The following is a 12,068-nucleotide window of genomic DNA, read 5'->3' as shown; positions in this document are numbered from 1 at the left end:
GGGGGCTGGCTGTACTCAAGAAGTTCAGGTCCTAGAACCATCATCATGGCCAGTTTGTCCAAAATGGCATTCGTCTGTTCACATATCGGAGCAGTGAGTACCTGAACAAAATTAGGTCTTGTTAGTAAGAAGGGAGAGGGGAGTGGATCCTGGGTGAGCAACATCTTGTCCACAGTAGGGAGCTATCTTGTTTCACTTTTTGAACAGCTCATCTTGTTCTTGCCTCTCAGTCTCCATTAGCTACCACTTTAGCTCATCTGCTCACCTACAATAGAGCACTTCACCCTTTAATGGATCTTCAGTTATTACCTCTCCTTTCTAAACTGCTTCTGAAGCAACCCATCTAAATTGCACATATAATCATATCATTTCCCGCTAAAAACAGTTTTCTAGCACCTAAATGATAAGATCCAAACCTCTAGGTCTCTTACCTTCCTGACTAGTCTCCTCCTTCTTCACCTACCTCTCCCACTGTATGCTTCAACAATATGGAACTAATATTGATGCCCCAAATTCATCCTCTACCTAATTCCAGTTTATTATTCAGAACCTAACTCAACTCTAACTTTCCCCCCACTGAAGCCTTCTTTAATCTTTCTTAACAGAAGGGTTCGCTCCCTTCTCTCTACTATAAGCATAGCTCCCTTTGCACATACCCAACTACTTTCCGTTTACTGTGTTTCTCCCCTGCTGAACTTCTAATGGTCGAGAAGTAATGCCTGACTAATGTTCAGATCCACAGTGCTTGGCATGTAGTAAGCACACAGAAAAATCAGGTAACTGCATTTACTGCGCATTTGCATGGGACGCCAAACACCAGCATAGGCTGTGCATTTCAGAGCAGGCCACATTTCCCCTTGGTGCCGTCCAGTCTGTCCATCTTGAAGAATTATTCAGTATTCCCTACTGCCCCTACTGTACAACCCATCTGAAGACTATCTGCTGCCCTCTAGCTGTTCAGAGCTTCCCCCTTCCCAAGTATGCCACCTGCTGAAGGATTTGTGCTATAAAATAGTCTTCCCTCCTCCATCCCTTTTCAGCTTGGTCAGCCCCATGTATCTCAGCAACAAGTGACTAGCGGGGAGGGCAGGAAGGGACTACCTGGCTCTAAACCAAAGAATTCTCAATTTTTAAATTCCCTAGTAACCCTTCTCTCTAATTTCTAAATAAAGTTTTAGTAGCTTTTTATTCTATAGAAGTATTCTTTAAAAAATAGGATTCAGTTATACACATGTATCAGATCTTACTAGTTTCTCTCCCATGATTTACATAGATATAAAGCTTCCAAGATACCTACTTTACTCTTTCCCATGTGATTGGATTTTAAATCTGAGCAAATTATTTCATCCTGTTAGATGAGTCTGTTAAAATATTATATATATATTTTTCCTCCCTAGGGATTTCAGAAAAAATACTTGTGATGCCTACTGTTTCTAATCTCATTACTCATCTTATGCTCTAGACTCTTGGATTTCTCCAATGGGTATTATTACAAGACTTAATTTATAGGTTGAAAATACTTTTTTGATACATAGATAAAACATGTCATTCATTCTTAAATACAGCCTACTTTTCCAACTATAAAAGATTTTGCGTGTATTTCTTTTATGTATTAAGCAAAATAGAATCCTCTCGCTGTATGTCTGAGACCTATCTCTGCCTAGTCTCTGACTAGTGTCTGATTTGGGTCAAAATACAGTCTTCAAACCTCCTTACCTTTTAAATGGGAATAATAATAGGGTTTTTGAGAGCTAACAGTGAATGTGAAAATGCCATCATTTAGCTAGTTCCCAGGAAATAACTAGATTTCATTCTCTCACTGCTTCATTCTTATTTCTAAATTTAGAGGGTCTTTACTAAAAATTTCCTGAGCTTATTTTATTTATTTATTTATTTATTTATTTATTTATTTATTTATTTAAATAAGGCTGGTAAACTCTTTTGTCTCTTGTTTAACTTCTCGAGATAGCTGAAAACAGCAACTCAAAGCAAACATTTAAAATGGTGAGATGTGGCATTAGAGGGATCTGGCCTTTCACTAAACCCAAATTTATGCTGCATTTATAAAGATAGTGGCTCAGAGTATTTATCAGAAGTAGGAAGCATGAAAAATAGGATGTTTGCATTCTTTCTTTAAAGTGCTTTTATCTCGACAGATAGCCAGTGTCTGAATCTCCCCAACTCTTCTTTTCTGATAATGTGAAAGGTGGGAGTTTGACTTGGCAAGTTCTAGTTGGGGCTTTGTCATTTTCCTGCGTCAGTTAATGTGCTTTTGTTCTGTGGCCACGGACCAGACCTTTAATCCCAACCAGCCACTTTATAAATACACTTTGGTCTCCTGTGAATATTTATGTACCAATGTATTACTTTCATCAGGAAAGCAACTCAAAGTACGCCCCCAGACAATTCAGTTAGCAGAACAGCATATTATCTCTGAGTAAAACCACCAGAGCCACTATCTCAGGCAAACATCTTCTTGCAGGCTTCAGTTTTGTGTACGTGTGTTACTGAACCTGCCTTGCTTGAGCAAAAAGGTCATGTGACAGTGAATAAGAGACCTTCATTTTTTAAATTATTGTACTTTTGTCTGACAGTCATTCAATAGGCATGTCGGCATATATTACCTTTATGGAAAAAAGGAAATCCCATCAATAGTAAATATTCATTCACTGTATCTTCCTTTTATAGATAATAAATCTTCAGTAAAAACTGCACATATGTAAGTTGATGCTATAAGAATATCTAAATCTCATTTACTCTGACTACATTCATTCATTTCACACCAATTCTATATCTCTGATGTGTGAAGATGCTGATTTGAAAGTGGTTATCAAACCAGTTTCTTGGTATTTTATAATTGTACATTTATTTTTCCTTTGTAATAGAGCATGCTCTCTTAATATATACGTGGCAAGCTGATGGAAATGAATGGAGGGATTTGTTTCATTTGTACCAAGTTCACAATATATAATAATTTAATGTTCATGGAATTAATATCCTGATTAACTTAGAAACAGATTAACTTATGCCCTTATTAACTTTGGTAGTAGATTTCTAGGGACTATAAATTAATTGTTTTCTTGGTTTTCTGAATTTTCTAATTTTTTTTCAGTGATCAGGTATCACTTGCATAATTTAAAATGTAGAAATAATAATAAAATGTCTTAATCACAATAAGGAAAATATAATGAGCCAAACTGAATCTTTTATTGGAAATCCTGCAAAAATTATTCTGAAATAGAATTACATTGGTTTGTTTATATGTTTATATCCATACATAGATATATTTATCCATGCCATCCCTGGACTGTGAGCTTTTTGAGGACAGACTTTTTTTTTTTATTTCCTTTTTTTTAGTTTATTTATTTTTTGAGAGAGAGAGTAGGGGAAGGGCAGAGAAAAAGGAAGAGAGAGAATCCCAACTAGGCTCCATACTGTCAGCACAGAGCCCCATGAGGGGCTCGAACCCACAAACCACAAGACCATGACCTAAGCTGAAATCAAGAGTCAGATGCACAACCAACTGAGCCACCCAGGCACCCCTCATAAGTTTTTTTTTTAATAACAATTTATGAGAGCAAGAAATGTAAAATATTACTCATTCATTATTTTCTTTTTTAAGAGCTTTATTGAGCTGTATTTTACATATCATAAAATCAACCCATGTCTAGCCTAAAATTCAGTGTATTCAGTGTACTGTATCAAGTTGTGCAACCATTACCATGAATCAGTTTTAGAACATTTTCACACATACCCTCATAAAGTCCCTCATACCCATTTACAGCTCCCACCCCCAGCCAAGGCAACCACTAATCCACATTTCATGTAAGTGGAGTCGTACGATGTGTGGCCGTTTGTGCCTGTCTTCTGTCGCTTAGCTTCATGTTTCCGAGGTTCATCTACTACATAGCATCTGTCAGTAGTTGCTTCTCTTTTGTTGCTGAATAGCATTCTTATATGAATATATCTCTCATTTGCTTTTAAAATTTTTTTAGGGGCACCTGGTGGCTCAGTCAGTTGAGCATCTGACTCTTGATTTCAGCTCAGGTCATGATCCCAGGGTCATGGGATCGAACCTCATGGCAGACGCCATGTTGAGCATGGAGCCTGAGTAAGACTCTCTCTCTCCCTCCGTCTGCCCCTCTTCCCCACTCACCCACTCGCTCTCTCTAAAATAAATAAGTAAATAAGTAAATATAACAATTCTTTAAAGAACATATAAATAATGCAACAGACAAACATGATTCTATTCATTTAGTGAACATTTTTTGGAGATTAAATATGGCCTAAGTGATTAAAAACATACAAAGATGCCTAAGACAGGGTCCAACCTAATCAAGAAAAGACAAATAAGCATACAATTCAGCAAGAATAAGTGCTATATTGTAGTATAAGTAAAGTAACATTAGTCTAAAGAGAGAAGTATTTGTGGGAGTATTTGGCAATGTTTCTTATAAGTGATGTTTGAATGGGATATGTTCAATTTAATAGGCAGGGGATAGGAGGAGATGATACTCTTTTTGAAGGGAATAATATTTTTAAATTCACACAAGTGTGAAAGTGTATATTTTGTTCAAGAAACAGCAGATTGTTCTGTGTTGCTGGAATGCAGGCCTCAAGGGGATATTTTGGGTAGGAGATGGGGCTAGAAGTATTGCTTGGTACCAAAAAGGACCTTGCCTTAAATGTTGTGCTGAAGTTCATCTTGATTCTGTGAGCAGCAGTAAGGCATTCAAGGAGAATTATTTCAATTCCTTATTATTTCCAAATAGGAGGGAGGAAGGTGGAAATGAGAGAAAATACCAAAAGAAAGATAAAGATTCAGCAAATATTTTTATTGCACACCTAATGTACTACATTGAATACTGATGATTCAGCAGAGGGCAAGACAAAGAAAGTCCTTACTTTCATGTAGCCAACATCCTAGTGAAAGGGGTAGGCAGTTAAACCATTAAACCAACACCTATGTGAAGAGTTGAGTAGTATCAAAGAAAAAATATTTAAAGCAGAGTAAGGAGATAGGAAATGATGGGGTGGGAGGCAGACTATTAAAGATGGGTTGAAACTTGAGCAGAGACCCCAAAGTAATGAGGAACTGAGCCCTGCAAACATCTGGGGAGCGTGCTTGACTGAAAATAGCAAGTTCAGCGGCCTCAGAAGAGCAGGCCTGCAGTGTTAGAGAAACAGCACAAAGGTCAATGTAACCTGCCTGACTTAAGTTGTAAAAGGATCACCCTCGCAGCTGGGTGAACAATAGATTGCAAACTTGTGTGTATTTCATTTCACATGTGCATGGGCTTATATGTAGAATTAATTCCCGGAAGTAGGATTTCTGGGTCACAGGGCAAATACATTTGTAATTTTCATGGATAAATTGTGAAATTTCCATCCAGTCTCTACTTCCACTAGCCATGCTCAAGACGCCTGTTTCTTCACAGCCTCACCAGCACTTAGTAAAGCTTTGTAGAGGTGGGAATTTTCTTTAATAGTCAGAAGACCCAAAATCAAGATGTTGGTAAGGTTACTTTCCTTGGGGAGGCTCTAGGAGACATCCATGTCGTTGTCTTTTCTAATTTCCGCCTTCATTCCTCAGCTCTTGACCCCAGCCTCCCTATTCCAGTTCGGGAGCTTAACATCTTTCAACCCCTCTCTCCTCTGTCATCATATCTCCTGTCTGACCCCAGACCCTGCTGCTTTCCTCTTAGAAAGGTCCTTGTGATTACCTTATGCCCACCCGGTTAATCTGGGATAATCCCTCCATTTTAACATCCTGAATTCAGTCACATCTGCAGAATCCCTTTTGCCATGTTAAGGTAACATTTGGGAAGAGGGGGTGTGGGGGATACAGACATTATTAGCCTACCACAGGGTGATTTGCCAGTTGTCTGTGATAGAAAATGCAAATACTGGGGCTCCTGGGTGGTTCAGTCAGTTGGGCGTCTGACTTCGGCTCAGGTCATGATCTCAAGGTTTGTGAGTTTGAGCCCCACTTCAAGCTCTGTGCTGACAGCTCAGAGCCTGGAGCCTGCTTCGGATTCTGTCTCCCCCTCTCTCTGCCCCTCCCCTGCTCATGCTCTGTCTCTCTCTATCTCTCCATAATGAATAAACGTTAAAAAAAAATTTTTTTAAAGAAAATGCAGATACTTTGGGGCCCCTGGGTGGCTCAGTCTGTTAAGCATATGACTCTTGGTTTTAGCTCAGGTCATTATCTCCCGATTTGTGAGGTCTAGCCCCAAGTTGGGCTCTGTGCTGACAGCACAGATCCTGCTTGATATTCTCTCTCTCTCTCTCTCTCTCTCTCTCTCTCTCTCTCTGTCCCTCCCCACACACATGTTTTCTCTCTGCCTCAAAATAAATGAACTTTAAAAAAATTTTTTTCATCTTTTAAAAAAAAGGAAATGCAAATACTTTTCCTCCTTGTCCTTTGTCTTCTAACATTGCTTACGGTTTTGTGGTTGTTTTGCTTTTGCCATTTGGAGTTTATCCTGATAAATGGTGTAAATGCAGATATGTCTATTATTTGTTCGTTTTTTTCCAGATAGCTATTTGGTTGTAGCAGCACCATTTACTGAAAAGTCCAACTTTTCCTACAAGTTAGTAAATTTTTGTATATAGTTTGATTTCTGGACTTTATTTTTGGTCCAATTGTCTGTCTAAAAAGTACACATTCTTTTAAATTACTAAGGCTTTATAGTATAATACATGATATCTTTATAGTTATAATATCTGGTAGGGCTGGACATCTATCGGTGTCCCCATCTACCCCCCCACTCTCCCCCAACCATACACATGGCTATTCTTGTTCATGGTTTTCCTGCCTACTTTTATTATGTTTGTTCCATGTGAACTTTAGAGTCAGCTTCCCTGGTTTCAGGAGGAAAGAAAGGTCTTTTAAGTTTAATTGGAGTAAACTTTATGAGGTTGGACTATACCGTCTTTAAATATGATATGTTTTTATATTCTTTAAGGTAACTTGTGTTCCTTCACTAGTATTTTAGCAATTCATTCGTATCAGTTTTTCACATTTCTCAATTTATTCCCAGCTCTTTAATCTTTCTTTTCATTGGATATAATGGAAGAAAAGATCCTATTTATAATACTTTCTGATTACTTTTTATGCATGAAAGTTATGGTTAATACATTTATCCTATTAACTATAAGTTTTGTGTGTATATATACGTATGTGTGTGTGTATATATATATATATATGCTGCTACTTTATTGAATTAACTTCTTGTTTATAGTAGTTTGTAGTTGAGTCTCCTAGTTTTTCCCAGTATACAATTACATTGTCTTCAAACAGCGATAGTTAAAAGCTTCCTTTCTAATATTTATCCATCTCTTCTTTTCTTGCCTCTTCCTTTACACTGTTAAATAACAGTGGTGTGCATCTCTCTTATTCCTGACTTTATTAGGAAAGACTCATGTTCCTTCATAAAGTATTTGCAGACTTTGGGGCTGACACACATACACACACATATGCACACATCATATTAAAGAAATATACATCTGTTCCTCTTTTATTTAGGTTTTTTTTCCCATCAAGAATAGGAGTTGAATTTTGTCAAATGCTCATTTAGTTTGTATGGAGAGATAATATGGTTTCTATCTTCAGTTTATTAATATGGTATGTTAACTTTGCACATTTAAAAATACATTCTCAAATTTCCAAAATTAAATATGTTGTGATTCATACCTAATGTTTTATAATGCACTTTATTCACTGTTTCTCCCTTGGATGGCCTTTTTTATTATTACACAATGTTATGTTGCACATTTGTAACTCTTGCCACAAGTGGAACTTTCTCTTTGTTTAAAGGCACAATAAATAAAATAAAGCTGACAATTTGATCTGACCAGTGGGTGGAAGGTTCCCTTCTGGATCTGAGCTGACCTTTTCATGATCCCGTTTTCTTATTATTTTTTATATTTGTCCTCAAATAATGATGGAAAGAGAAGGATTATGGTATGGGTGTCAGGAAGTAAAGTGTTTTAGTTAATCCTTCTGAATGGGTTCTAGTTAGTTTGAAGTTTCAAAGAAATACCATAAATGAACATTGTTTTATATACTTTGTTCATCATTTTTGTCCTTAGAGAGCCCACTGCCTAGAGCAGCCCCATCCAGTAGGGCAGCCACTACCTCCTTGTACCAGCTGAGTACTTGAGACGTGGCTAGTGATGTGTTGTAAGTGTAAAATACACACTGGTTTTGAAAATTTAGCATAAAAAATATAAAATATCTCAATAATTTTAAAACATTTTTTAAAGTGTTTATTTTTGAGAGAGACAGGGTGTGAGCAGGGGAGGGGCAGAGAGAGGGGGAGACACAGAATCTGAAGCAAGCTCCAATCTCTGAGCTGTCAGCACAGAGTCTGACACAGGGCTTGAACCCACAGACTGTTAGATCGTGACCTAAGCCAAAGTCAGACACTTAACCAACTGAGCCACACAGGTGCTGCTATAATATCTCAATAATTTTATATGTTGAAATAATATTTTGGATATATTAGGATAGATAAAATGTCAGTAAGATTAATTTCACCTATTTCTTTTTACTTTTTAATGTAACTACTAGCAAATTTTATTTTATTTTACCCTTTTTAAAAGTTTATTTATTTATTTATTTTGAGAAAGAGAGTGTGTACATATGCACACACTTGCAAGTGGGGTATGGATAGAGAGAGAGAGAGAGAGAGAGAGGAAGGGAGGGAGGATCCCAAGCAGGCTCCACACCCAGCACAGAGCCTGATGCAGGGCCAATCCCACAAACCATGAGATCATGACTTGAGCTGAAATCAAGAGCTGGACACCCAAAATGAGCCACCTAGGCTCCCCACTACTAGCTAATCTTAAATTACATATGCAGCTTACATTATATTTTTAATGGACATCACTGGTCTAGAGGTAGTAGGTATGTGTGAACTTAAAAATACTACAATGGTTTTCATAATTTAAAAAGATGAAAGTAAATAAACTACACTTATATATACTCCCTTTTCTCCTTGTTTCTCCTTATAGGAATAAACTTGGATGATAATATAATCTAATCATACTCCATTACAATGGGTTACCTCCTCTGTGATTTTTTTTATTGAACTGTTTCTAAGAGAATGCAGTTTCTTCATTATGCCCTTGACATTTCCACATAAGTTAAAGGTAATAGGCATCTTGTGTTTTGGCATACCAGCACTCAAGAGCTCACGTGAATATAGAAGGGAGTTAGTTTGGAGGTCCCAGTTTCTAACTTTTCTTTATCCTACGTAAATTGTAATAGAAGTTTCCTAGTTCAAAATAAAATTTGCTTCTGCATTTCTTTCATCTTTCCCGCCATTACCCCAAAACAACAGTTCCCACCCCTTAGTTCTCTGTAGGTAGAGCCAAGGTTCTGCATCTTTTAGTTCTGTCTTGTGGCAATAGCCTGAGTGTTTTGAGGACTTCATTTCTTAACTCTTATATTCTTCAAAAACCAAAACAATTACTCCTAAAACATTTTTTAAAATCCTGGCTTTGTCGCATTTTTTAGGAAAATCATATCACAGAAGATATTGGAATATCAACTTGGAAGGAACAGACTTTTCTCTCCCATGGTGCCTTATTAGCAAAGAGCTGCCAGGCTGCAATGGAATTAGCAAAGCATGATGCTGACGTTCAGGATATGGCATTTCAGTATGGGAAGCACATGGCCATGAGTCATAAGGTATTTGCACATTTTTTCTTTTTCCAGTGCTTAAATAGCTAAAATGATACATAAGAAACCTCCTGCCATTTAATAAGCTGCTTTTATATCTCAAAAAAAAAAAATGTTTATTGTGTGTTTAAAATCTGTCAGTCATAGATGGTGACTGTTATGTAATATAAACAGTGCGAGTGGTGAGTACTGTGTAATTTTGATAGAAAGCTACAGCTGACTTAAACCATATTTGTGATGTTTGTCTTTTCTTACCACCTGAAAGGGTTCTTGAGAGAACTCTTAAAAATTATTAAATAACCTGTAATGTTGCCCTTTACAGAATGGGAGATCATTTGCGTTTTTGTTACAGTTCCCTTAAAGTTCCCTTATGTAAAACAAATTGTGGAAATTTAATGAAATTTAAAAATATACTGAGTAAAATCGAAAGCCTTAATTCTAATACTTGGTCCTTTTGAATGGGCATACTGAAATATAAAAAGTCTTGAGGTTAGCTGTTATATTGTTGCCTCTGTACATATGTAACTTAAAGATTCCATTTAATATATATTTCTTAGATGTTACTTAAATAGCTCATAAGAGAGGACAAAATAGATATATATGTTATATATATATACATACACGTATATATATATGTACGTAATATCTCCAGATGAGTTTTTATATATTTTATTAAATCTTAAATTTTATTAAACAATTATGTTCATTAAAACTTTATTTAAATTGTTGTTTTTTGGGGCACCTGGGTGGCTCAGTCAGTTAAGTGTCCGACTTCAGCTCAGGTCACGATCTCCCAGTCCGTGAGTTCGAGCCCCGCGTCGCGCTCTGGGCTAATGGCTCAGAGCCTGGAGCCTGCTTCTGATTCTGTGTCTCCCTCTCTCTCTGCCCCTTCCCTGTTCATGCTCTGTCTCTCTCTGTCTCAAAAATAAATAAAAACGTTAAAAAAATTAAAAAAAAAATTCTTGTTTTTAATCTAAAGAGTAAAAGCAAAGTCTGCTGCCAAATAGAAAAGGAATATGTCAGGAAAAAATTATCTTAAAGAATTTTAAAGATTGCTGTTAATCATATGAACTGTTCTTTTGCTTAGTAAAGTTCATCTAAACGCTGTATTCCTTAAGCTTCATTTTCCCTGCATTAACTGGTGCTTTCTGAAAGGACTAAAACATAGTAGTGTGTATGCATCTTACTGATTTAACTCTTTTGACTACTCCTCCTAGATAAATTCTGACCTCCAGCCTTTTATTAAGGAAAAGACCAGTGACTCCATAACTTTTAATCTCAACTCAGCTCCTGTGGTCTTACATCAGGAGTTTCTTGGAAGAGACTTGTGGATTAAGCAGATCAGAGAGGTAAAATGAAATTATTCCTATATTGGGCATCAGTAGAGTAGTATTTAGTTGATTTTAGAATATAATTCATATTTCATGTTGATGTAAGATTATAGAACAGCCATATAAGAGCATTTTCATATAACAGGTAAAATTCTTTATAATCCACATTTTTAAAAGGCAAATGTTAGTTAAAACTTAGAGATTGAACTGCTGTTATTATCTGAGTTCTTAGAATACTGCAACACAAAACTAGTGCCTGTGGTGGATGCTAATTAACTCAGATAATTTTTTTTTTTTTCTAAAGGCTTTCAAAAATTGGGCTATGGTAATAGCACCACCCTTTAACTGACGGCAATTTCCCATCTGCAGACTCTAGCACAAGCTGCAGAATTCCAGAAGCTCCGTCTGTCAGCTCATTGGGTTATTTTAAAACAAACTTGGACCCTGAATACTCAAATTCTGAGGTATTACCAAAGGGAAAAAAAAAAAGCATGGTGAAGTGGGAGGGGTACAGAGGCTTAAATTGGGTGAATTTCTTACTTTTTTGCAGGAAAGAAGGTATAAAAGATGAAAGGGAACTTTTTTGCTTTTCTTTTAATCCAGAAACTCTGGAATGATAAATTCTTGCCCTTTTACCCAAAGCTTCATTGAATTTATTTAACTTTGTGGTTCTAATCGATTGGGTTAATGTGAGACAAGAGAAAGTAGGCAGAGCTGAGGGCAGGGACAGCTGCCGTACTTAAAGCAAAGAGAGCCTAAGTCATATCTGCATTTGGAATGGCAAGATTTTCCCTCTTAACCCTCTTCCCTCACTGGCTTTCAGAATGCCATCAGCCAGCTTCACATCCCTCATATTCATCTGATAGAAGATGAGAGGATTCCTTTTTGGGCAAGAAAATATAAAAATATGAAAGCAGAATTTTTATAAATTAGAAGAACAGAGGATACAAATGAGAAAATCTCCCAGAAAGTTGAACAGAAAGTCAATAGAAGATAGAAAAGATGAGAAAATTTTGAGAACCAATTCAACAGATCCTATATACTCTTAG

The 12,068-nt window shown here is 36.7% G+C and overlaps 1 protein-coding gene across 3 annotated transcripts in view; it reads left to right on the top strand.

Annotated features, from left to right (window-relative positions):
• The window catches only part of PDSS2 (decaprenyl diphosphate synthase subunit 2), a 293,765-nt gene that overhangs the window by 212,735 nt on the left and 68,962 nt on the right, over window positions 1-12,068 (top strand). For all 3 annotated transcript variants that reach the window (XR_006717454.1, XR_006717453.1, XM_045499185.1), the window contains exons 5-6: window positions 9,524-9,697; window positions 10,906-11,037. Coding sequence is in view for 1 of the 3 variants with exons in the window: in XM_045499185.1 (XP_045355141.1) it covers window positions 9,524-9,697; window positions 10,906-11,037 (306 nt within the window). In the remaining 2 variants the exon portion in view is untranslated. The remainder of the gene's footprint in view (window positions 1-9,523; window positions 9,698-10,905; window positions 11,038-12,068) is intronic.

Source organism: Leopardus geoffroyi, chromosome B2 (genome assembly GCF_018350155.1).
Source record: "Leopardus geoffroyi isolate Oge1 chromosome B2, O.geoffroyi_Oge1_pat1.0, whole genome shotgun sequence".
Classification (NCBI taxonomy): domain Eukaryota; kingdom Metazoa; phylum Chordata; class Mammalia; order Carnivora; family Felidae; genus Leopardus; species Leopardus geoffroyi.
The sequence above is the reverse complement of the archived record's forward strand: the minus strand, read 5'-3'. Positions and strand labels throughout refer to the sequence as shown.